The sequence below is a fragment of the Balaenoptera acutorostrata genome, chromosome X (genome assembly GCF_949987535.1).
Source record: "Balaenoptera acutorostrata chromosome X, mBalAcu1.1, whole genome shotgun sequence".
NCBI classification, from domain to species: Eukaryota; Metazoa; Chordata; class Mammalia; order Artiodactyla; family Balaenopteridae; genus Balaenoptera; species Balaenoptera acutorostrata.
Window position 1 is genome coordinate 47,977,384 of NC_080085.1, and position 27,057 is coordinate 48,004,440.

Sequence of the window (27,057 nt, forward strand, 5' to 3'; positions counted from 1 at the left end):
ATAGCTTCAGAGAGAAAACAGCTACCATTTTTTAGCCAGCCATACCTAGGTTCCTGTTCTGGCTCAATAACTACCTAGCTATATGACCTTGAAGAATTTCCTTAAATCTCTCTGACCACCAATATCTCCATCCACCAACTCTCATATCAATACTCAAAGGTGGATCTCTCCATTCATCCATCATCTCCCATACTCTCACCCCACTACACCCCTGTATCCCCAGCCTGGCAGTGACTCTGCCCCCATCCTCCATCTACCCCTGCATCCGACTTCCCACTATGCCCTCTGAAACTCCCACTTGGGAGATCAGCACTCCCCTAATTCTTCCATCTTTTCTTGGGAACAATTCCTCAACCTCCTGCCTTAATAGAGACTCAGCTCTCCCCTGAGGACACTGCTTCACCTGCAGGCCTGAAAGGTGGCTATTAGTTTACATGAACATGAATACCTTGGAGCCAGTAGGTACAGGAGGCATCTTGCAGACTCACCACTGCCAAACCAATTTCTCCCTCTTGTTAAAAAAGAGGGGGGAGGGGGGGAATCCTGCTTTTTTTGAGACTGCTGCTATGCCTGTCACCTATGAGTCACTTTTCCTCTTTTATTGAAGCACCTAGCTCATAGCTTTACTTTTTTTTTTCTTAATTATTTTTTTTTAATTTTTGGCTGCATTGGGTCTTCGTTGCTGCACGTGGGCTTTCTCTAGCAGAGGCTACTCTTCGCTGTGGTGCACAGGCTTCTCATTGCAGTGGCTCCTCTTGTTGCAGAGCACGGGCTCTAGGTGCACGGGCTTCAGTAGTTGCAGCATGTGGGCTCAGCAGTTGGGGCACACGGGCCTTAGAGCGCACAGGCTTCGGTAGTTGTGGCACGGGGGCTCTAGAGTGCAGACTCAGTAGTTGTGGCCCACGGGCTTAGTTGCTCCGTGGCATGTGGGATCTCCCCGGACCAGGGATTGAACCCGTGTCCCCTGCACTGGCAGGCGGATTCTTAACCACTGCGCCACCAGGGAAGTCCATAGCTTTACTTTCAACTGAACTCCTGCCATCATCAACCTGGGCAACTTTGGTGATCACTGGGTCCCTTCCAACGCTCAGGTTTCCCACTTCCTTGACATCCCCATTCCATGTAGCCACCTGCCCACCCATTGCTATGGTGACATCTATGATCATCATCTATAACTGCTTGTACTTCAGAAAGCAATCTCAGACACCTCTCTCAACTATCTTCAAGCACATTTGTTCAACCTCCTAGAGACTTCCAAAACACTGGCGCCACTCGATTCTTTATTCAACGGCCACCCCATTTCCCTCCCTGTGCAGTTTACATTCCAGTCTGTCATTACGATGGATTACATACCTGTGCCACCAGTCATTGATGGTTGTAAATCTTTTAAATGATAAAACATACCCTCCTTTTTAATAGCCATTCAAAAATGTACAACAGTTGAAACTGTATCTGAACACTCTTTCTAGGGCTTCTCAATAACCTTCCCAGATTTAATCATTATCATTACCATTTGGGTCCAAGGTATCTCTAGCCCAGGGTGTAGGGAGCTGCACCATGAAGCACCTCCCCCATCTTCCACTGCAATCATCCTAGTTAGTCTGATCAAGACTTCAGTTGCAATTTAACAGTGAAAGTCTTTGTTTTGTGTGCACATGTAAAGTTTTTCTATTTAATTTAATGTTCACCATTTTCCCACTAATGCAGATATGTATGATTGTTCTTTAACAGGTAATACAGTCATATAGTTCCAAAGTAAAACCATGTCAGATGTAGAAAACAAACTTATGGTCACCAGTGTGGGAAGGGGGGGAGATAAACTGGGAGATTGGGACTGACATATACACACTACTATATATAAAATAGATAACTAATAACAACCTACCGTATAGCATAGAGAACTCTACTCAATACTCTGTAATGGCCTATGTCGGAAAAGCATCTAAAAAAGAGTGGATATATGTATAACTTATTTACTTTGCTGTACACCTGAAACTAACACAACATTGTAAATCAACTATACTCCAATAAAAATTATGAAAAATAAATAAATAAAAATAAAACCATGTATTCTGAGAGGTCTCCCTCCCACACTTGTCCCTAGCCACTGCAGTCCCCTCACCACAAGAAACCACTTCATTAGTTTGTCATGCATCATTCAGTTTCTTTATGCAAATACAAACATATATTCTTATTTCCCTCCATTTTCTCCCAGGGAAGGTAACATACTATGTACTCCTGTCAGCAACTTGCTTTTTTCACTTAACAAATCCTGGAGATCCTTCCATCTAACAGTTTTTCCATATAATAGTCTTTCCATATACTACTTCCTCATTTTTTTAAACTGCCAGGGTTCCTTTGTATGCATATACTCTATTTCACCAGGTAATTATTGTGTTTTTCATCACTATTAGTAATTCTATTACCAATAAAAATTAATTAAAAAATAATTCTATTATTATCTTGTATTTGATATTCTTAAATAGAGTATAACTAATTTTGTTCACTTTTCTCGTGTTGCATGAAAAAATGATTATTTGCTTTTGGTATTAACATAACCAAAGTCTGATTCTTGATGAAATTTTTATGATTATATAAAGTAAGTGATTTTTTTTTTCACCAAGCCCTACATAGGCAGGCCCACAATTCACACAGAATACAAGGCCACTGGGTTGCACAATTCTCATCCAGTCTATCCAGTGTGCTATCCAAATGTTATCATTTTCTGCTTGGGCTATAGCAGGATAAAGGCAGGGAAGCACAGAACCAGACCTGTCCTACTGCCTTTGCCTTCCCTCTTATAAGGAAGAGTCTATGTATCACATTTGTCTTCTCCCTCTAGGCTGTAAGCATCCTGGTGGGAGGAGGGGGGGATTGAGTTAGCACTACTAATTGAGACATTCTATTGCCTGGCATACAGTAAGTGCCAAATAGCTATGCCTGGTCATGCTGGGCCCTTGGGACACAAAGATGAACCAGATGTCACTGAGAAGTTAACAGTGCTGTGAAAGAGACAGACCCAATCATAGAGTCAACAGCCCTGGTTCCTGTGGGTACACAGACAAGTGGAAACCAAGGGAGGAGGTAAACAGGAGGGATTCCCAGAGGAAATGATGTATAAGTTGAAATCTGAAAAACAAGCAAGAGTTATCCCGTTAAAGGATGAGAAGGAAAGGGAAAGAGTCCTGAAGGCAGAAAGAACAGCAATTTATCCACACTGTCTGTTTTATAGGTAAGAAAAATCCAAAGCTCAAGACAGGTCAGACAATAATTCAGTGGCAGACAGTGTATGCATCCTCTGAGGGGCTAAACTCCAAAGAGAAATGAAGGCTGAATCTTTAAAGCTAATACTTACAGAGTGCTTATTATGTGCCAGGCACTGTTCTAAGTGTTCTACCTATTTTAATTCATTAAATCCTCACAACAACACTGTTAGGCAAATACTATTACGTTATTAAGTAGGAACTATTTTTACCCTCCTCTTCCCCCACTAGACTGAAGGTAAGTAACTTGCCCAAGGCCACACAAGTAATAAGTGGAAGAGCTGAGATTCAAACTCAGTCTGGCTCCAGAGTCCATGCTCTTAACCACTAGTACTATCTATGATACCAACTTAAAGGTACAACTTATAAAGAAAAATGCTAGGCTGTGTTGGGGTTATAGGCAGTATATGGTATTTACTGCTATTCACCTGCAGTCTCTTTGTCAAGTCACTTAACCTTGCTGAGCTTCAGTTTCCTTATCTGTAAAATGGGTATGGGGGATAAGGGGAGCTGTACCTCAGAAGGAAGTTGGGAAGACAACAATAATACCATACGTAAAAGACAGACTGAATGATCTGGTTCATACTGGGCAATTTTTAAAAATACTATGAATATTCATTAAAGCTTAGGATTGGGAAGGAGTGGTAAAAGAAACTCACTGTGTCTAAGTTTCATCATGATGACTAGCTTGAAAGCAGGTAGATTCAAATCTGCAGGCTTTTTTTTTCCTGTTGGAATGGGAGAAGAACCAATTTGAAGACAGAGAGAGGAACTACAATGCTATAAGCCCCTTCTGAGCCCCCTGAAGGCAAAATAAAATGTTAAAGAACATGATAAGGAAGCCCTAAAAATTAGAGGAATCTGAGAGAAGGCGTTATACTGGAGCTGGCGCCTGGTATGGCTGAGTATAGTTAATTATAATAATAATATTACAGAGAAGGTAGTGTCACACTACCCAAAGGAAAATTAGGTCTAAACCTCTCTTCCTGGGTGGAGTTAGTGCCTCAATGCATCAGATAGGATACCCTAGGTAAGGGACTAGCACTAAACCTAAGTGGAGAGGGGTATGCAAGGACAATCTGTTTCTACATAGGGTATTAACTGCACCTCTTTTCCCCAAATAGAGGGTTCTATGTCTCATTTACCCTGGAAGTGGGAGGGAAAGACATATCCCAGGAGTCTACCCTGGGGAAAAGGGACCTCAGAATAGGGCTTTTTATCTGTATGTCTATGTGGACTAAGGTCAGTGCAAAATCTTGGGGGACGGGGGAAAAATGTGCACCTGTATGTGTGGCTGGGGTCTGTTCCTTGGTGACAGGGGGGAGGAGGGCAGGATGCCTTTTGTCACTCTACTCCAGGATACAGAGGAACTAGATAAACCGGCACAGTGGCTGTGTGCATCTCCGCTGCATGGGAGAGGAGCACAAGTCTGTACATCTGTAAGTTGGGCAGGGACCAGGGGTTGGGGGGTACTCTGAGTCGCTTTACCCTAGGGAGGGCCATGAGATGGGACTGATATACCGATCTCCACTACAAGGTGACATTAGTGCCATGCTAACAAAGGGGGGAATTATGCAGCTTTGCGTGAATGGGGTCTGCACCTTGCCTGCAGTGGGTTACTCTAGCCCCTTCCATGGGAGATGGGATGGGGCACGATCTGTTTATCCTGTGTACGGGTTGAAGTCAGCAGTGTGTTAATATTGAAGGAAAAGGACCTCTGGTTCTCTGCACGGGGGAGGGGGGAATGCAGCTATACATTCAATGGAACGGCCCTTACAGTAGGTGGTGGTGGTGGGGTTCCTGTGGTTTTTTTTCCTGGATAGGGAGAAAAAGATCTGAGCTCCTCTACCTCGGATAAGGGGGGAGCCCATATGCACGCACTATGGGGTGATCAGTGATGTCACTGCTTCTCAACGTTGGAGGGCACCTCTCTGCTCCCTTGGGGTCTCTCCTTTCCTACAGTTGGTGATTCTAAATCCTTGGAGAAGGGGGGAGAAGAAGGATGATCTGTGTCTACCTAAAAAAGAGAATAAATCTGAGCCCTTCTTCCCCCGGGGCCCCAGGAGAGGCAGTTCTGACTGTCTCTTCGTGGGTTAAGGTCTGCTGTTGTTTGCTGCGGGGCATTTTTGGTGGGTCAAGCCCTTACAAATTCAGTAAGCCAGCGCCTGGGGAGGAGGTGGTGAGATCTGATTTTCCATAATGGGGACTCACTCTAGCCTAGAAGGGGTAAATCTGCATGCTTCTCTGTGGGATGAGACTTGTGCCTCCAAACACTTAGAGAGGGGTAGTCTACCACCTCTGCAGGAGCGGGGGCGGGGCATCGGTCAATTAGTTACACGGGGGCGAGGTAGGGAGGTCTCTAGGTCTTGGCGCTAAGGGAAGGAGGCTCACTCCTCTGTATATTAAAATTTCGGAGCTCCTCTATTCTGGTGGTCGGGCGGGGGTGGGGGTAAATACATCAAAGCCTCTGTCCTAAGGGAAAAGGTGCACGCCGAGGCGAATCTGTGTGCCTTAGCGCGGTAGAAATCTGCGCCGTTCAGCCTCGTGAGGGAGATGTGTCTCTTTACGGGTGGGGTCGATGTCGCCACACCTTCGGAGTGTCCACGCCTGTCTACACCGGGAAAATACGGAATGGAACCTCACTACCCTAAAAGGAGGAGGGCACTCGACGCTTCTCCACACAAGTGGGATCTGTAACTCTCCATACAGTGTGTCCAGGGGTCTACACCTGTCCAGATGAGGTGCGTCCGTGCCCCTCTACCCCGCAAGAATGTGTTTGGGCGCATGTCCACAGGCCGAGCAATCCCTGCCTCTCATCCGGGCCCTTCTACCCTGGAAGGAACCCGACTCTTCACCTCTCTATTCCAGGGCAGAAGGCGCCTCGGGTTTCACCTGAAATAGTTGATCCTTTCCGCGCGGCCGGCTGGGTGAGCCCTCACCACGAAAAAAGAGAGTCGTGTCTTACCTCCACTTCCGGCGGAGATCTGAGAAGAGAAGATGGCAGAACACTATCGGCCCACAGGCTGCGCTCGCGGAGTTAGGGTTTGACTTCCGAATCCCAGCCTCGCTGGGAGCGTACCCGGGGGCGGGGCTTAGGATTGACGGCTCGCGCCCTCCCGTCCCTTCCCCCGGGCCGCGCTGGCCCCGCCTCCCGGCCGCTCCGTAAGGTAAGGAAATAGCAGAGGCGGGGAGGCGGGGAGGCGGGGAGGCGGGGAGGCGGGGAGGCGGGGAGGCGGGGAGGCGGGGAGGCGGGGAGGCGGGGAGGCGGGGAGGCGGGGAGGCGGGGAGGCGGGGAGGCGGGGAGGCAGCAGCGGTTCGTTGGCTGGTGTGGCCATATAACCTACTTGTAAGTCAAGTTCTTGTCTGCGGGCCCCTGCCTGGCCCTAAATATGTGTTCTCGAATCTTAGTGACCAAGTGATCGCCAAGGCCGCATCAGACAAGGGTGGGGTGTCGGTGCCTTTGTCTACAACGGAAGATGGCGACGGGCAGGGTGTGAGAAAATGGCCGCCAGGGTCACATGTTTTCCTGAGTATACCCACCTGAAATGACTAGGTTAGCTGCTCCCAGCAACCGTCCCGGCTTGCGGGGTCCCAGAGAAACCCTGAGGGAGCCGCTCAGAGCTCTTTCTGCAGCAGCGCAGATCCACGGCCAGGCCTACAAACCGAACAACTGGAAGCCTCTCCCACCCATTTGCCTTCTTCCCCTCCTCCTCCCTCCCTCCCTCAGGCCCCAGAGCAGCCTCTGCTGGAGGGAATGGATTTACCTCTGGAGTGGGGGCAAGTAAGGGTTTCTTCAGAAGCCATCTCAGGGAGCTCCTGACCTAGCTGGAGAATGAGGTCTCCCCCTTAAAAGAGTAATTATTAGTCTGAAAATGTCTTCTTCCTGATAATTTAGTTCCAGCCACTCCTCTTTCTCTAGCCTAAACTTTGGGGTGAGGCCGAGCCCCGCTACCCCAAGGATATCAACCTCTAGTATATCCAGGCAGAAAATGACTCCCTCTGCCTACTCCTACGTCTTACATATGAAGGACTCACTGCCCCTACATCCATGGAAGGCTTCTAAACTCTTACCCTAGAGAAACACAACTCCTCTGGACCCCAAACCAGCCCTGGCCACCTTCACCTTCCCTCCTGCATTAGCAAATTCTTCCTTTTTCTTTAAGACCTAACTCTTGTCGCTTCTATGAACTTTCCCAGCTGAGTGAGAAACTCAGAGCACCTTGTTGCATTTATCACTTAGTACTGTAATCATTTATGTGGCTGTATCTCCACAGGAGAGTGAACTCCCTGAGACTAGGGGCCATATATCTTCGTGTCCTCAGCAGGACCCAGCACAAGACTGGTACAAGGCACGCTTCAGCAAATGTTTGTTAAATGGGTAAGTTTACAGGCCTACACCACAAATCAATGGGAAATGGACATTTTAGTAGATAGCGCTGGGAAATTTGGCTCACCATAATGAGAAAAATAAAACTGGATCCCTATTTTTTTCCACATGAGAGGGTGGAGAATATCTTTGTGACCTAGGACTGTGGAAGGACTTTTTAAACAAAGTCACAAATGCACAAACCATGAGGAAAAAATTTGTGATGAAGTCTTTGATAGGAATGAAAATTGGTATTACTACTTTGGAAAACAATTAAGAAGTAATCAGAATAGTTAAAGATGGCCCTGGGACCCAGCAATTCTGTTAGAGATGTGCATATATATATATATATATATATATATATATATATATATATATATACATATATATATATATATATGTATGTTAAGTCCTAGAGAAATTCTTAAACATATGCACAAGGAGGCATGTGCAAGAATATTCATTGCAAAATAAAGATAAAATGAAAACAATCAAGAAAAGAATATTCATTGCAGAACTGTTAGTAATAGAGAAAAAAATCTAAACAATCTAAAAGTTCACCAAAAGGAGAATAAATAAATAGTGGTATAGCCACACAACAGAATACTATATACAACAGTGAAAAAAATGAACCAGACAGAATTGGGTATATCAATCCAGATAAATTTCAGAAACATAATGCTGTGATAAAATGCAAGTTGTGGAAGGATACATGATGTGTGAGACCATTTATATAGTTTTTTTTAAACTAGAAAACAATGCACTATGTTGTTTATCAATTACATAGATATGTAAACAATATTTTTTAAACAAGGAATTAAACACCAAATGCAGAATGGTGATTACCGCTGGGGAACAAAATGAGAGAGAAATACACAGGGGACTTTGACTGTTTGTCTGATATTTTATCTGGGTAATAGGTACATGGGTGTGTGCTATATTATTCTTCATACTTATTTGTATGCCTGAAGTATTTCATATTTTTTTAGAAAGACTATGAGGATCTATAACAAAATTAATGGTGTCTAAATCTAGATCAGTGGTTCTCAAACTTGGGCTGCAGCAGAATCACTTGAGAGAGCTTGTTAAAATACCAGATGCTGGGCCCCACACCCAGAAATGTGTTTTAGTTAAGTCTGTAGTAGAGCCCAGGAATTTGCATTTCTAACAAGTTCCCAGGTGGTGGTGGTGATGATGATGATGATGATGATGAAGCTGCTGCTGCTGCTAGTCCAGGTACCACATTTTGAGAACTGCTGACAGAGAAAATGAAATTATCAATGAATTTAGTTTTCTTCATCGTGCTTTTCTTTGTTTTCCATGTATTCAATGAGTGAGTGTTACCTTAGGGAGAGGTTTTTGTTGTTTTTTAAATTCTCTTTCATCTCTACTTCCCACTCTCATTTCCTTCATGTAGGCAAGCATTTTAAAGTGTTTTATGCATATCTTTTTGTTTATATGTGTTCTTGCAAAACATGTATTGTTGTTTTACATGCATGTATTTCCCCAAAATTTTCATTTTTCCATTTTTCAAAATTCAGAACAGTTGAAAAAATAGTACAATGAAAGCCCATATACTCTTAATAGTTTGCCAAATTTGTTCTACTTCTCTTTATATGTATATGTATACATCTTGCAGGCAGTATAACAGCTCACCTCTAAAAACTTCAGCACACATCTACTAGAATAAGGACATTCTCCTGCATAACCACAATACCATTATCACACCTAAGAAAACTTACTAATTCAATAATACCATCAAAGATACCCTATATTCAAATTTTCCAGTTGAGCCCAAAATGTTCTTAGACCTGCTCTGATTTTTTGATCCCAGTATCTAATTAAGGTTTGTGTATTACGTTTGGTTGTTGTAGCACTTTAACCTCTTTTAGTCTAAAATAGTACCCCTAGATTTTGTGTGTGTTTGATATTACACTGATACTTTTCAAGAGTCCAGGCCAGTTTCTTGTAGAATGTCCCACAGAAGATCTGTATTCATCTGCTCTTTCCACATGATTAGATTCAGGTTAAATAATTTCAGCAATAACGGTACATAGAGGATACCGCTTACTTCATATTGTATCTCCTCAGGAGGCACATAACACCAGGTTGTCCCACTGTGGAGAATGTTTTGTGTCTGTGCATTTTTGTTTTATATAAATGGTATCTCAATCTGTTTCTTACTTTTTTCATTCAGCCTTTTGTTTTTAAAGTCTATCCATATTGCTGTGTATACATCTAATCCATTGCTTCTAACTGCTCATGCTAACCAGTGTGCCTTCACCACATTTTCCCTGAATATTCCCCCGATAATGGACAGCAAGATTGCCTCCAGCTCCATGACACCACAAGTAATACTGTGATGAACATCCTTGTGCATGTCTCCTTATTGGCCTGTATGAGAATTTCTTTTGAAACATATACCCAGGAACAGAATGATTGTATCATAAAGTGTGCATATACTTAGTTTGACTAAGAATACTAATACTGCTAAATGGTTCTCTGGGATGGCTACACCAGTCCAGTTTTACCACCAGTGTACAAAGATTCCTGGATCCCTACATCCTCACTGACACTTGACATTTTCCAGCTTTCTAGTTTTTACTGGTCTAATAGGTTTAATAGGTATTACTATATCTTACCTTGCTTTAGTTTACATTTCTCTGATTATTAATTAATTTTTATTTTTGGCCATGTCTCGCGGCTTGTGGGATCTTAGTCCCCCGACCAGGGATTGAACCTGTGCCCTCAGCAGTGAAAGCACAGAGTCCTAACCACCGGACCACCAGGGAATTCCCACTAATTAATTTTTGAGCATCTCTTTAGATGTGTGTCAAACACCTCTTCTGTAAATTGCCTGCTTGTATAGTTGGGCCATTTTTTCTATTAGGGTTCCTATCTTTCCTGTTGATTTGCTAGAGTTCCTTATATAGTCTAGCTATTAGTCCCCTGTTGGTTTCAGTCCCCTGAAACCAACAGGATTCTCCCCCTGTTTTAACTTTGCCCATGATAGCCATCTTTGAACAGAAACTGTTAATTTTAATGTAATCAAATGCATCACATTTTTGCTTTATGGTTTTTGGTTTGGGGGGTTTTACTTAAAAAGTAGTAAAAAAAAGATATTCTTCTATTTTTTTTCTATTAACTTTATAGTTTTACCTTTCACCTTTAGGTTTTAATCCATTTAGAATCCATGCTCATATGTGGTGATAGGTAAGTATGCAATTTTATTTTTTCCACATAGTGAGCCACATTTCCCACCACCAAATACTAAACAATCCTTCCTTTTTCATTGATTTACCATGCCACCTTTGTCATATATTATGAAACATACACACATAGGTCTGTTTCTGTTCTTGTACTAATACCACCTTGTTTTTAATATTTTGTAACGTATCTTAAATCTGATAGGGCAAGTCCCCTCCTCTTTAGTCTTCTTTTGGGTTGTCTTAACTATATCTCTGCATAAATTTTAAAAAGATTTTATCAAGCTCTTCAAAAAACCAACTGTAATTTTGATTAGGATTGCACTGAATTTATAGATTAATTTGGGGGAGTTGACACCATCAAAATATTAACTTGTCCCATCCAAGATCATGGAATATCTCCTCATTTGTTCAGTTCACCTTCTATCTGTGCTCTTTATTAAGAGTTTAAAGTTTTCTCTTTAGAATTTTTGTGTGTTTTTACTAATTTAATTCCTAGTGGCTTTACAGTTTTTGTTACTATTCTGAATATTTTTATTTTTTGAATAGATAATATACACGCATTTTGAATAGCAAAACTATATAAAAATTATACTTTGAGAATAGTCACTCATCTTTGTCCATTCTACCCAGTTGCCACCATACACCCCGCCCACAGTTACCAGTTTTATTCATTTATTTTTTTATTCTTCATGCAGATACAAACAAGTATAAATGTATATCCTATTCCATCTCCCTCTTTCTTACACAAAAGGTAACATACTATACATACAGTTATACATGTTGCTTTTTTCACGTGATACATCCTGCAGGTCCTTACATATCAGAGCATTAGAAAGTCATGTAGTATGACTTGAAACTGTTGAAAGCTGAGAAAGTGTTACATTATGTGGATGTGTAATAGTTTATTTAATGACCGCAATACCCTACTGATGGATGTTCAGGGTATTTTCAGCCCTTTGGTATTACAAATGGTGCCATAATGAATAGATATTTCTATAGGATAAATTCTAAGAATCACATTTGTAACTTTGGTAGATATTGCCAAAATTTCCCTCCGTAGGTGTACCATTTTGCACTTACCACCCATGTATGAGTTCATGTGTTTCACCACCACCTCACTCAGAAAGTGTATCGTTAAAGACTTTTGGATTTTTGACAATGTGATAGGTGAGAAACAGTATCTCACTGTAGTTTTAATTGACATTTCTCTTATGATGAGTGAGGTTGAGCATCTTTTCATATGTTTAAGGGTCATTTTTGTCTTTTCCTGTGAGTTGTCTATTTATATGCTCTGTTTATTTTCTCGATTTCTACAAGCTTGTTATATAATTAGAGAAATTAGACCTCTGTAAATGATATCAGTTGTCAATATTTTTTTCCCAGTTTGTTGTTCTTTTGACTTTGCTAATGGATTTTTTTTTCCAAGCAAATTTTACTTTATTTTTATGTAAACAAATTTATCTATGTTTTCTTTTATGGATTCTAGATTTTGATTTGTACTTTTGTGATAGATTGCATTAATGACCCCAATTTTTTATGTGTCTCCACACCCTTTGGTAGTGCCCTCCCATACTGACTGAGTTTGGCCATATAATTTACTTCAACCAACAGGATAGTAGCAAATTTGATTTAAGCAGAGACCTGAGAAAGCTCTTGCATATTCTGCTTCCTCTCTTGGACCCCTGCCACTGCTATGAGAACATACCCAGGCTAGTCTGCTGGAGGGATGTGAGAGACATATAGAAATGAGCCTGGTCCTCCCAGCCAAGGCATCCTGTAGCAGCCAACCTCCAGCCAAGCCACCAACTTAGTGCAGACACATGAGCTGGCAGAGCTGAGATCAACAGAGCCTGATCCAGCGTGTAGAGCCTCTCAGCTGACCATAGACTCTGTCTAAGTTTGGGTATCTAAATATTCATTTTGGTTTTTTATAGAGAATTATTGTAGCAGTAGTCCCCCATCATTGTTCTTCCTTTTCAGAGATATTCTGGCTGTGCTTGTTTGTTATTTTTCCATTTGATCTTTAATTCAGCTTGTCTAGTTTCAGAAAAAGAAAAAATATGGTATTTTTAATTAGCTTATACTAAATTTATAAATTAATTTTACATCTTTATGATTTTGAGTCTTCCTATTTAAGAAAATGGGATGCCTTTCTATTTGTTTCTTCATAGTGTTACAGATGTTTTCTCTTGAAGGATTTAGACGTTTGTTGTTAAGTTTGTTTCTAGGTGTTTGCTGTAGACTGAATGTTTGTGTCTGCCCGCACCCCCCGAATTTTACGTTGAAACCTAACCCCCAATGTGATAGTGTTTGGAGGTAGAACCTTTGGCAGGTGATTAGATCATGAGATTGGAGCCCTCATGACTGGGATTAGTGCCCTTATAAAAGAGACCCAAGAGAGCTCCCTTGCCACTCCTGCCACGTGAGAACACAGTGAGAAGATGGCTGGCTATGAACCAGGACGTGGGCCCTCCCCAGACATAAAATCTTTGAGTGTCTTGATCTTGGACTTCCCAGCCTCTAGAACTGTGAATAATAAATTTCGGTTGTTTATAAGCCAACCAGTCTGTGGTATTCTGTTATAGCAGACCCAACAGACTAAGACAGTATTTTATCTTTTTTGTTGCTGTGATAAATGGAGCCTTCTCTTCCATATATCTTCTAACTGAATGATTTCTATATATTAATTTTATATACTGCTACCTTGCTGAGTTCTCTTGTTTGTAATAGTTTTCTATTGGTTTGCTTGGGTTTTCTGGCTCTACAGTCTTATCTATAAGTAATGATAGCTTTACCTCCTCCATTCCAATTGTAATTTCTAATTTCTTTTTCTTTTCTAATCACAATGCTTTTACTACCTCCAATATAATGTTAAATTGTAGTGGAGAGAGTAGATACGCTTGTGAGTTTAGCATATAAATGCTGCTAGTGTTTCCTGGTTAAGTGAAGTGCTGGATTGCTGGATTTGGGGATGGATGGATGGATAGATAGATAGATAGGCAGACATAATTATATTAAGGAAGAAGTTTTTATAAAGAATTTTTTGCAAAGGATGGGTATTGAATGATTTTTGCATTCTTGGAAATAAACTCCACATAGTCATGGATTCTGTTTGCTAATATTTTATTTAGGATTTTGCATCGATATTCATAAGTGAAGATTGGTTTATATCATTTTCTTTTTCTTGTGAAATCTTTGTTAGATCTTGATATCAATGTTATACTCACTTCATAAAAAGAATATGAAGGTGTTCCTTCTTTATCTAGGATCAGGAAAATAAAAATAGCATTCAAATGATCTGCTTTTCAGTGTTAGCAGACTTCCCCTGTGAAATCATCATGGCCCAGTGCTTTTGGTGGAAAGTAGCTCTTTATAACTTTTTCTATTTCTTCCATGGAAATTGGTCCAAATGGACTTTTCTCTTTTAGAGTTTTGGTAAATTACATTTTCCTAGGATGTTTTCCATTTCTTCAAGGTCTTTAAAACGATTTGCATAGAGTTGCATGAGGAAGTCCTTTATAATGTTTAAAATGTCCTCTTACTATGGTTATGTCCAACTTTTCATTTCCTGGTTTCTGTCTTTGTGCTTTCTCCTTTTCTTGATTATTATTTAATGGCTTATATATTTCTTTTTCACAGAATTGGTTAATCTATTTATTTATTAGTTCTGTTACCTGTTTTCTAACTCCTTTATTTGAACTTTTCTCTTTGTTAATTCTTTCCTTCTGTTCCCCTTAAGTTTATTCTGTTTCTCTTTCACTAACTTTCTGAGTTGGGTTCATTTAATTTTTTCCCTTGTTTTTAGTATAAGTATTTTGAGGCAATGAACTTTTCTCTGACTGCTGCTTTATCTGTACCCATAGATTCTGATATGTAATGTTTTCATTATTATTATTGTCTAGAAATTCAGCAATTTTGGTTTGAGTTTGCCCTTTGACCCAAGAATTGTTTGACAGAGAGTTTTTATATATTCAGATGGAAGATCTTTTTTACATTGATTTCTACTTTTATCCAGTTGTGATCAGAGAACATTGTCAGTATTAGTTCTACATTTTGGAATTTATTGAGATTTTCTTCTTGGCCTAATATTGATTTTGTTGTTTAGGTTTTCTGTATTCTTACTGGGTTTTTGTTTCTGTTGTTGTTCATTTGATCTGTCCTGGAATGAGAAAGGTGAGTTAAATTTCTCCTGTTTTTAGTGTGTTTCAATCTATTATCGATTTCTCCTTGTATCTCTTAATATTTCAGCTTTGTGAAAGTTGCTATGTTATTTGATACAAAAATACTCATAACTTTATATTTTCATTGTGAATTGTGGCCTTTTTTGTCTCAATGCTTTTTTGTAATAAGCTTTCTATTTCAGAATAATTTTAGTTTTATAGAACCCTTCATCTAGTTGCCCCTCATGTTAATATATTATATGACTACATCTGTGAAAACTAAGAGATTAGCATTAGTACATTGCTATTAACTAAACTCCTGACTTTATTCAGATTTCACCAGTTTTTCCACTAATATCCTTTTTCTGTTCCAGGCTCCAAACCAGAATCCCACATTGCATTTAGTCATCATATCTCCTCCAACCTGTGGACAGTTCCTTAGTCTTTCCTTTTCATGACATTGACAGTCAATTAATGCCTTTCATTCTGACTTTCTAACTTGGCTGATAATTAAGATTACAACCTCTGCTTTCTTTATTTGCATTTGACTGGTACACCTTTGCCCTTCTTGTATTTTTAACCTCTCTGAATCTATTTGTTTTAGTTGACTCTTGAATACAGTAGTTGGGTTTTGCTCAGGGATCCAATAAAAAATGTTTTTCTTTCAATAGATGAGCTAAGACCATTTATATTTATTGATACAAAAGATGTTTGGTGTTAATATTGTCACATTATTTTAAGTTTCATTTTCTTTTTTAGCTATATTTTTATATATTAAAATCATGTTACTATATAGTCTATTTTGTTTGATTTTTTATCAGTTAACACTCAATTTTTTTTTGTTTTATTTTTTGAATTTATGAATTTTATTTATTTTTTTTATACAGCAGGTTCTTATTAGTTATCCATTTTATACATACTAGTGTATATATGTCAATCCCCATCTCCCTATTCATCACAACAACACCACACCCCCGGCACTTTCCCCCCTTGGTGTCCATATGTTTGTTCTCTACATCTGTGTCTCTGTTTCTGCCCTGCAAACCGGTTCATCTGTACCATTTTTCTACGTTCCACACATATGTGTTAATATATGATATTTGTTTTTCTCTTTCTGACTTACTTCACTCTGTATGACAGTCTCTAGATCCATCCACGTCTCTACAAATAACCCAATTTCGTTCCTTTTTATGGCTGAGTAATATTCCCTTATATATATGTACCACATCTTCTTTATCCATTCGTATGTCAATGGGCATTTAGGTTGCTTCCATGACCTGGCTATTGTAAATAGTGCTGCAATGAACATCGGGGTGCATGTGTCTTTTTGAATTATGGTTTTCTCTGGGTATATGCCTAGTAGTGGGATTTCTGGGTCATATGGTAATTCTATTTTTAGTTTTTTAAGGAACCTCCATACTGTTCTCCATACTGGCTATATCAATTTACATTCCCACCAACAGTGCAAGAGGGTTCCCTTTTCTCCACACCCTCTCCAGCATTTGTTGTTTGTAGATTTTCTGATGATGCCCATTCTAACTGGTGTGAGATGATACCTCATGGTAGTTTTGATTTGCATTTCTCTAATAATTAGTGATGTTGAGCAGCTTTTCATGTGATTCTTGGCCATCTGTATGTGTTCTTTGGAGAAATGTCTATTTAGTTCTTCTGCCCAGTTTTGGATTAGGTTGTTTGTTTTTTTAATATTGAGCTGCATGAGCTGTTTATATATTTTGGAGATTAATCCTTTGTCAGTTGATTCGTTTGGAAATATTTTCTCCCATTCTGAGGGTTGTCTTTTCGTCTTGTTTGTAGTGTCCTTTGCTTTGCAAAAGCTTTTAAGTTTCATAGGTCCCATTTGTTTATTTTTGTTTTTATTTCCATTACTCTAGGAGGTGGATCAAAAAAGATCATGCTGTGATTTATGTCAAAGAGTGTTCTTCTTATGTTTTCCTCTAACAGTTTTATAGTGTCCAGTCTTACATTTAGGTCTCTAATCCATTTTGAGTTTATTTTTGTGTATGATGTTAGGGAGTGTTCTAATTTCATTCTTTTACATGTAGCTGTCCAGTTTTCCCAGCACCACTTATTGAAGAGACTGTCTTTTCAACATTGTATATCCTTGCCTCCTTTGTCATAGATTAGTTGACCATAGGTGCATGGGTTTATCTTTGGGCTTTCTATCCTGTTCCATTGATCTATATTTCTGTTTTTGTGCCAGTACCATATTGTCTTGATTACTGTAGCTTTGTAGTATAGTCTGAAGTCAGGGAGTCTGATTCCTCCAGCTCCATTTTTTTCCCTCAAGACTGCTTTGGCTAGGGCTTCCCTGGTGGCGCAGTGGTTAAGAATCCACCTGCCAATGCAGGGGACACAGGTTCAAGCCCTGGTCCGGGAAGATCCCACATGCCGCAGAGCAACTAAGCCCGTGCACCACAACTACTGAGCCTGTGCCCTAGAGCCACGAGCCACAACTACTGAGCCCGCGTGCTGCAACTACTAAAGCCCACGCACCTAGAGCCCGTGCTCCACAACAAGATACACCACCACAATGAGAACCCTGTGCACCGCAAGGAAGAGTAACCCCCGCTTGCTGCAACTACAGAAAAGCCCGCGCGCAGCAACAAAGACCCAATGCAGCCAAAAATAAAATAAATAAAATACATAAATTAAAAAAAAAAACAGACTGCTTTGGCTATTCGGGATCTTTTGTGTCTCCATACAAATTTTAAGATTTTTGTTCTAGTTCTGTAAAAACTGCCATTGGTAATTTGATAGGGATTGCATTGAATCTGTAGATTGCTTTGGGTAGTAGAGTCATTTTCACAGTATTAATTCTTCCAATCCAAGAACATGGTATATCTCTCCATCTGTTGGTATCATCTTTAATTTCTTTCATCAGTGTCTTATAGTTTTCTGCATACAGGTCTTTTGTCTCCCTAGGTAGGTTTATTCCTAGGTATTTTATTCTTTTTGTTGCAATGGTAAATGGGAGTGTTTCCTTAATTTCTCTTTCAGATTTTTCATCATTAGTGTATAGGAATGCAAAAGATTTCTGTGCATTAATTTTGTATCCTACAACTTTACCAAATTCATTGATTAACTCTAGTAGTTTTCTGGTGGCATCTTTATGATCCTCTATGTATACTATCATGTCATCTGCAAACAGTGACAGTTTTACTTCTTCTTTTCCAATTTGTATTCCTTTTATTTCTTTGTCTTCTCTGATTGCCGTGGCTAGGACTTCCAGAACTGTGTTGAATAATAGTGGTGAGAGTGGACATCCTTGTCTCATTCCTGATCTTAGAGGAAATGCTTTCACTTTTTCACCATTGAGAATGATGTTTGCTGTGGGTTTGTCATATATGGCCTTTATTATGTTGAGGTAGGTTCCCACTATGCTCACTTTCTGGAGAGTTTTTACCATAAATGAGTGTTGAATTTTGTCAAAAGCTTTTTCTGCATATATTGAGATGATCATATGGTTTTTATTCTTCGATTTCTTAACATGGTGTATCACATAGATTGATTTGCATATATTGAAGAATCCTTGCATCCCTGGGATAAATCCCACTTGATCATGGTGTATAATCCTTTTAATGTGTTGTTGGATTCTGTTTGCTAGTATTTTGTGGAGGATTTTTGCATCTATATTCATCAGTGATATTGGTCTGTAATTTTCTTTTTTTGTAGTGTCTTTGTCTGGTTTTGGTATCAGGGTGATGGTGGCCTCGTAGAATGAGTTTGGGAGTGTTCCTTCCTCTGCAGTTTTTTTGGAAGAGTTTGAGAAGGAGGGGTATTAGCTCTTCTCTAAATGTTTGATAGACTTCACCTGTGAAGCCATCTGGTCCTAGACTTTTGTTTGTTGGAAGATTGTTAATCACAGTTTCAATTTCATTACTTGTGATTGGTGTGTTCATATTTTCTATTTCTTCCTGGTTCAGTCTTGGAAGGTTATACCTTTCTATGAATTTCTCCATTTCTTCCAGGTTGTCCATTTTATTGGCATAGAGTTGCTTGTAGTAGTCTCTTAGGATGCTTTGTATTTCTGCGGTGTCTGTTGTAACTTCTTTTTCATTTCTAATTTTATTGATTTGAGTCCTCTCCCTTTTTTTCTTGATGAGTCTGGCTAATGGTGTATCAGTTTTGTTTATCTTCTCAAAGAACCAGCTTTTAGTTTTATTGATCTTTGCTATTGTTTTGTTTGTTTCTATTTCATTTATTTCTGCTCTGTTCTTTATGATTTCTTTCCTTCTACTAACTTTGGGTTTTGTTTGTTCTTCTTTCTCTAGTTCCTTTAGCTGTAAGGTTAGGTTGTTTATTTGAGATTTTTCTTGTTTCCTGAGGTAGGCTTGTATTGTTATAAACTTCCCTCTTAGAACTGCTTTTGCTGCATCCCATAGGTGTTGGATCGTCATGTTTTCATTGTAATTTGTCTCTAGCTATTTTTTGATTTCCTCTTTGATTTCTTCAGTGATCTCTTGGTTATTTAGTAACGTAGTGTTTAGCCTCCATGTGTTTGTGTTTTTTACGTTTTTTTTCCCTCTAATTGATTTCTAATCTCATAGCGTTGTGGTCAGAAAAGATGCTTGATATGATTTCAATTTTCTTATATTTACTGTGGCTTGATTTGTGACCCAAGATGTGATCTATCCTGGAGAATGTTCCGTGTGCACTTGAAAAGAAAGTGTAATCTGCTGTTTTTGGATGGAATGTCCTATAAATATCAATTAAATCTATCTGGTCTATTGTGTCATTTAAAGCTTCTGTTTCCTTATTTATTTTCACTTTGGATGATCTGTCCATTGGTGTAAGTGAGGTGTTAAAGTCCCCCACTATTATTGTGTTACTGTCAATTTCCTCTTTTAGAGCTGTTAGCAATTGCCTTATGTATTGAGGTGCTCCTATGTTGGGTGCATATATATTTATAATTGTTATATCTTCTTCTTGGATTGATCCCTTGATCATTATGTAGTGTCCTTCCTTGTCTCTTGTAACATTCTTTATTTTAAAGTCTATTTTATCTGATATGAGTATAGCTACTCCAGCTTTCTTTTCATTTCCATTTGCATGGAATATCTTTTTCCATCCCCTCACTTTCAGTCTGTATGTGTCCCTAGGTCTAAAGTGGGTCTCTTGTAGACAGCATATATATGGGTCTTGTTTTTGTATCCATTCAGCAAGCCTGTGTCTTTTGGTTGGAGCATTTAATCCATTCACGTTTAAGGTAATTATCGATACGTATGTTCCTATGACCATTTTCTTAATTGTTTTGGGTTTGTTTTTGTAGGTCCTTTTCTTCTCTTGTGTTTCCCACTAAGAGAAGTTCCTTTAGCATTTGTTGTAGAGCTGGTTTGGTGGTGCTGAATTCTCTTAGGTTTTGCTTGTCTGTAAAGCTTTTGATGTCTCCATCAAATCTAAATGAGATCCTTGCCGGGTAGAGTAATCTTGGTTGTAGGTTCTTCCCTTTCATCACTTTAAGTATATCATGCCACTCCCTTCTGGCTTGTAGAGTTTCTGCTGAGAAATCAGCTGTTAACCTTATGGGAGTTCCCTTGTATGTTATTTGTCACTTTTCCCTTGCTGCTTTCAATAATTTTTCTTTGTCTTTGATTTTTGCCAATTTGATTACTCTGTGTCTTGGCGTGTTTCTCCTTGGGTTTATCCTGTATTGGACTCTTTGCGCTTCCTGGACTTGGGTGGCTCTTTCCTTTCCCGTGTTAGGGAAGTTTTTGACTATTATCCCTTCAAATATTTTCTCGGGTCCTTTCTCTCTCTCTTCTCCTTCTGAGGACCCCTATAATGCGAATGTTGTTGCGTTTAATGTTGTCCCAGAGGTCTCTTAGGCTGTCTTCATTTCTTTTCATTCTTTTTTCTTTATTCTGTTCCACAGCAGTGAATTCCACCATTCTGTCTTCCAGGTCACTTATGCATTCTTCTGCCTCAGTTATTCTGCTATTGATTCCTTCTAGTGTAGTTTTCATTTCAGTTATTGTATTGTTCATCTCTGTTTGTTCTTTAATTCTTCTAGGTGTTTGTTCTTTAATTCTTCTAGGTCTTTGTTAAACATTTCTTGCATCTTCTCGATCTTTGCCTCTGTTCTTTTTCCGAGTTCCTCGATCATCTTCACTATCATTATTCTGAATTCTTTTTCTGGAAGGTTTCCTACCTCCACTTCATTTAGTTGTTTTTCTGAGGTTTTATCTTGTTCCTTCATCTGGTGCATAGCCCTCTGCCTTTTCATCTTGTCTATCTTTCTGTGAATGTGGTTTTTTTTCTCCTTTCTTTTTAGTTGTCCTGACATTTAGAAAAGTTTATACTTTGGTCTAGTGATTAATTTTAGGTATCTTATTTTTTCTAGTTGTTTATTGCTAATGTATAGAAATGTTATTGATTTTTATAAGTTGATTTTGTACCTGGCAACCTTGCTGAACTGTTTTTAATTCTAATAGTATGTCAGTTGAATCTGTTGGTTTTATCTCTTCTCTTCCAGTCCTTACACGTCTCATTTCTTTTTCTCCCTTTATAGTATTAAACAAGACTTCCAGTTCTATGTTAAACAGTAGTTGGTGAGAGTAAGTATCTAGTCTTGTTCTTAATCTTCAAGGAGATGCATCTTAAGTTTCTCCATTTACTGCAAAATATGCTGTATAATTTTGGTATGTAACCTTCACCAAGTTAAGAAATTTGCCTTCTATTCGTATTTTTTAAAGAGTTTTCATCATAAGTAGGCATGTAACATACTTTTTCTACATTAATTGAGATACTCATACGATTATTCTCCCTTAGTCTATTCATGTGGTAAATTACATTGATAGATTTTTCTGAGTTTGAATGCATTCTCCTTGCATTCTTGGAATTAACTCCATTTGATTGTGATGTATTTTTAAAATACTGTTGGATTCCATTAGCTAATATTTTATTTAAGATTTATGCATCTATATTCATAAGTGAAATGAGCCTATAATTTTCTTTAATTGTCCTTATCTGTTTTTAAAATCAAGACTTCAGGATTTTACTAGACAAATAAAATGAGCTAGGCAGCTTTCTCTCCTTTTCTATTTTCTAGAATAACTTATATAAGAAGAGAAGTAACTCCTGAGAGTCCCGCACACTATACCTGTAAATCCATCTGGGCCTGGATTTGGGGGGAAGGGATGTCCTTACCTACCATTTCAGTTTCATTAATGCCTAGTGGTCTATTCAAGTTCTCTACTTCCTATGCCATTTTTATCATTTTATATTTTTCTAGGAAAAAAACTTTACCTAGATCTTTCCAATTATTTCTGTATAGTTCCTAGCAGTCAGGTTTCTGGCTTGAGTACTTGGTGGTGCCTTCACAGAGAGGGGGGGCACAAGAGGAGCAGCATGTCTGTCATTTGGGGGCCAGAGGAAGTTTGGCTACCTCTACACTTTCAGCAAATCAATGGCTATATGTGATTCTCAGTTGCTTTGGATATTTGTGATTATGTATGAATGTGCACACTTCTATAAAGGTGTGTTTTTATACATGATGCTCTGGTGTGTTTCTGTTTATATGAAAATGTCAGGCTGAAAAAGAACAATTTTTCTGTGTAGTTATTTTTCTGTATCTGTTTGCATGGGTCCGTGAGCTGTGATGGGGGTATTTCCATGGTTCTGTCAATGTCCCTGTGTACATCAGCATCTCTGCCAGCTGGTAATTCATTCTGTGTGCTTTTCCATGTCTTGGAGTGTCTGCAACTGTGAGGGTTCTTGATTCTATGTGTATCTTTATGTCTCTGCACATGTCTTCATCTCTGAGGGTGGGGGATTATGTATGCATCTCTGTGTTTTACTGTAGAAATATATGCATGCAGTGCACATGCTACGTGGCAAGTTCAGACTCTCCAAGTCTGGAAGAAACATTACAACAGGAAATGCTCTGGATTCCAGCTTCCGGATGGAATTTCACTCAGAAAAATACCCCTTCCTGGTCCTCCCAATAACTGCAGCATTCTTTGTCTTTCTTGAAGAGGCTGAGTTGAGGGGGTTTATGCTAACCTTGACCTCAGAGGCCACGTCTTTCAGGAGGATTTGGCAGAGCCATGAAATTCCACACCCTGCCACTTGCCTCTTGCCAGGCCTACTGCTTCCTCCTAAACCCTTTTATAGCTCCACATTATCTACCAGACCAATTCCAATCTAAATTGTCCAGAGAGGCCAGAAGAAGACACAGGGAGATGAGAAAGAAACAGAATAAGATTTTTATAAAGAAATAGATAAACAAAGATAGATATGGGAACAGGGGGATAGAGAAATGAGAACAAGGAGATAAAGAGACAGAGACCAAGAAATAGGTCCTGAATGGTAGGAACAGATAGTCAGAAATGGTGATAAAGAAGCAAAGAAGGTTGGGGACAGAGAGATGTACAGACAGATGGAATGGGCAGGGTAGAAAAAGAGGGACTGACAGAAATGAGGCTGGAATGTAGGGAGAGAGAGAGATGGGGACAGAGACACAGAGATTGGGGTCAGAAAGGCAGTTACATAAAACATGAGGATAGAGACACAGAGTTGATAACAGCCAGGTGGATAGAGAGAGACACAGAGATGATAACAGCCAGGTAGATAAAGAGAGTGACTGGGATTAGATAGACAAAGATAGAAATGGAGTTGGTGTTGAGGAGGAGGAGGAAGAGGTTGATGATATAGAAGCTAATATTTTTTTAATTGAAGTATAGTTGATTTACAATGTTTCAGGTGTACAGCAAAGTGATTCAATTATATATATATATGTAAATATATAGGTATATATAGTCTTTTCATATTCTTTTCCATTATAGGTTATTACAAGATATTGAATACAATTCCCTGTGCTATAGTAGGTCCTTGTTATTTATTTTTAGGAGCTAATATTTTTGAGCATTTGTTATATTTGAGGCATGGTTCTACAAGCTGTACATGTGTTAGTTCATTTAATGCTCTTGGTAACACTGCAGCAGGTACTGTTATCAGCCCTGTTTTACAGATGAGGACACTGAGGCACAGCAAGTCAGCAGCACAACTAGGATTGGAATCCAAACAGTCTAACACCAGAGGCCATACTCTTGACTACTCTGTCAGTGACAGAGAGATAGAGACAGACAGGGATCTGGGGACAAGACAGCAAACAGATGAAACACACATAGGGACAGAAAGATGGAAACAAGAGGCAGGCACATGAGGAGAGCCACCCAGCAAGAGAGATGGTAACAGAGGTAGAAAAGGGGTGATAGATGAGGAGAGACTCAAAGAGGGAAACAAGGGCAAGAAGACCAACATAGGGGTATGTGTGTGAGAGAGAAACAAAGAGAATGTAAATGTTAGTTGTGAGGGGGTGTGAGGCTGGGGTGAAGACAGAGACTGGAACAGAAAGGTGAGAATAGAAATAGAGAAAGATAGGTGGGGAACAGAGACAGATGAATGCAGCAACATAAATAGAAAGATGAGAACTGGGAGACAGCCAGAGATAAGATAAATAAGTACAGAGTGATGGAGACAGAGGGGTGGACAGAAAAGAGGCCAAGGAGCCAAAGGAAATTGAAAGAGAAACAGAAAAGACAGAAATTTTGGAACACAAATTCAGAAACAGATGAGGTAGGGTAATATGGTATTATATATGTGAGGATGGAGACACAGACCAAGAGGAGAACCATAAGTTAGATGGGGACAGGATGGAGACAAGGCAACCCCCAACAGAGGCAATGGAGAGAGAGTGAGAGCAAGAGCAAGAAGGGGAGAGATTGAGAGAGAATAGGAGAGATAGGAAAGAGAAACCACCAGAGAGATGTAAACAGAAAGACGAGAGAGCAAAATAAGAGAAATGGGAGACATCTGAAAGGTGGTGACAGTGATGGTGAACTGGGTTGACAGTAAAAAATAAAAGAAATAGAGGCACAGTATGAAGTAATTTTGATTCAACAACCACTCACAAGTCTCGGATATATCAGGGCTGGCACTGGGCTGTGTGGTACCCAATAGGCTGTGAGCTCAGGAAGGCAGGGACTGGCCCTTTGTTATGCAATACTGTATCCTCCACCTACAGTATACTCCCAATCATGTGGAGGGCTACCATTTATTAAACATTAGGTACTGGGGACTGTGCATGCGTTTCATGGATTATGTTATTGAATCCTCACAACTCTGATGTAGTAGGTATTATTATCATCCCCTGTTTACAGATGGGGAAACAGACTTAGAGCAATGAGTAACTTACCCAGGGTCACACAGAGGAGCTAGGAGTGAAGCCCCAGCCTGGACCAATGGTGAGAGTATGTCATGAACCAAGGATTAGGATGAACCCTGTTCTTTCTGTACACCCAAGGTGCAAAAAATCAAATTCCAGTCTGCCTGCCTCCAAGGCCTACATGTCTGACCACCATGCCACACTGCTCCAGTGAAGACTCACTCACAGACTGATGGAAGACTGCTGAACCAAGGTAAGTGTGTCCTGACTCCTTACACTCTGGAGCTCCCTCTATCTAGCGAAGGAGGATGACCTGGCTACCTCAGAGAGAGTGAGAAAAGTCCTGTGAGTGACAGGAATAAAGCCCTGTGGGAGAACCTCGGCCAGGGAAAATCAGAGAATGCTTCCTGGAGGAGAAAGTAGTTCAAAGAGGCCAAAGACAGATTTACAGAGAGGTCAGTGAAGCTTCAGGGTCCCTCATTTGTCTCTTGCAAGGCCCTGCTTAACAATCAGCGAAAAATCAAAGAGTACTGAAGATGTGTATTCTTCACTCTATAAGAAAATTGAAATGCCCTGACATCTTACAGCTCATATATGAAAGAAACTAAACAGGTTTTCCCAAATTTGACAATAGTCCTAAAAATGTACATTATTGTAAAGCTGAAACTTTTCTAAACTATCAATAGTAAAAAATTTCTATCAACCATGCTATTAAGAAAGACTGACTAATATTTCTATTCTCTCTACAGAAAAATGATCTTATCTCATGCTTCAGTGACAAAATAAAAGCCATCAGACATGGGAGAATTGTTCCAGGACCTTCATCTTCCCACCACTGAATCCCTAAACCTCCCAGTATCTGTGTTCATCTTTTGTTTCATTCCTTCCTGTTACAATGAAGGGCCTGAGGACCTCTCCTTCTCTCTGAGGCCCAGTGCCCCAGACCCCAGCCCCTCCTTTCCCTTCCATTATTCCCTTTCTCTTCTGTGTTCCCGTCCGGTCCCTCTCTATGGTCTCTGGGTCTTTCCCAGCAGCAAACAAGTATAGTCTAGTATCTCCCATCTTAGAAAAATCATTCTTTGCCCCTCCTCCTACCATCACCTTAACTCTCTGGGCTCTGTTCCCATTCACAGCCATGTTTCACAAGGAAATTGCCTACACACCTAGCTCCACTTTAGCAGGATAGGGGGCAGTGTTTTATTCCCTCTGACCTCAGGGAGGGTCCTGTAACAATCTACCCTCCCACCAGCACTCTATCCAATTATTCCTGCTTTTCAAATTTTATTTATTTTTCATGATAATACATTATAAATTTTATAATATACATATCTGTACAGTTTGAATAAATTATAAAACAAATACCTATGTACCTGTACCCATCACCCAGCTTCAAAAACAAATCATTTCTGAATGACAAAACCCGCCATGTAGCCCTCCCCAGTCACATCTCCTTCCCCTCCCTGAGGTAACCAGTGTCATTTTTCATGCCTTGCTTTTTTGTATGGTTTTACAACATATTACTGCATCCATATATTGTATAATTTTGAATGTTCAACTTTATATAAACATATTCTTTCATGACTTTTTTGAATCAGTATTAGGTTTCCTGAGTTTTATCCATGTTGATACATGTAGCTGGAGTTCATTCATTTATTTAATTATAATATTCCATTGTATAAATATGTCTCAATTTATTCATCTTATTTTCTTGTTTCTGTTTCTTGCTGTTTCAAACAGGCTTTGGTGAACACTCTTGTAGTGTCTCCCAGTACACACATGAGGATTTCTCTAGGGGAGCGATTCTCAAACTTTCTGGTCTCAGGACTTCCTTTACATTCTTAAAAATCACTGCAGACCCTAAAAAGCTTTGGCG

General features: G+C 39.6%; 1 protein-coding gene and 1 long non-coding RNA gene across 11 annotated transcripts in view; one reads left to right on the top strand and one right to left on the bottom strand.

Moving 5' to 3' along the window:
- The window catches only part of GNL3L (G protein nucleolar 3 like), a 27,748-nt gene extending 21,396 nt beyond the window's left edge, over positions 1 to 6,352 (bottom strand). For 2 of the 8 annotated variants that reach the window (XM_057538142.1, XM_057538140.1), the window contains exons 1-3: positions 6,229 to 6,298; positions 3,923 to 3,991; positions 1,886 to 1,942 (exon numbers count right to left, since the gene is read on the bottom strand). In XM_057538142.1, coding sequence (XP_057394125.1) covers positions 1,886 to 1,895 — 10 coding nt within the window. In that variant the 5' untranslated portion in view covers positions 1,896 to 1,942; positions 3,923 to 3,991; positions 6,229 to 6,298. Of the gene's footprint in view, positions 1 to 1,885; positions 1,943 to 3,922; positions 3,992 to 6,155; positions 6,174 to 6,228 lie in introns of those variants that run through there. The other 6 variants (XM_057538141.1, XM_057538138.1, XM_057538144.1 and 3 more) reach the window with 5 other exon arrangements.
- On the top strand, positions 6,319 to 26,806 carry LOC103017869 (uncharacterized). 3 transcript variants are annotated; one of them, XR_451338.3, is made up of 4 exons: positions 6,319 to 6,430; positions 7,538 to 7,641; positions 25,323 to 25,437; positions 25,934 to 26,806. It is a non-coding gene; the product is annotated as an uncharacterized LOC103017869 (long non-coding RNA). The 3 variants fall into 3 exon arrangements; XR_009006665.1 differs by lacking the exon at positions 6,319 to 6,430 and adding an exon at positions 6,559 to 6,609; XR_009006666.1 differs by lacking the exon at positions 6,319 to 6,430 and adding an exon at positions 6,714 to 6,816.
- Positions 26,807 to 27,057: the final 251 nt, after the last annotated feature.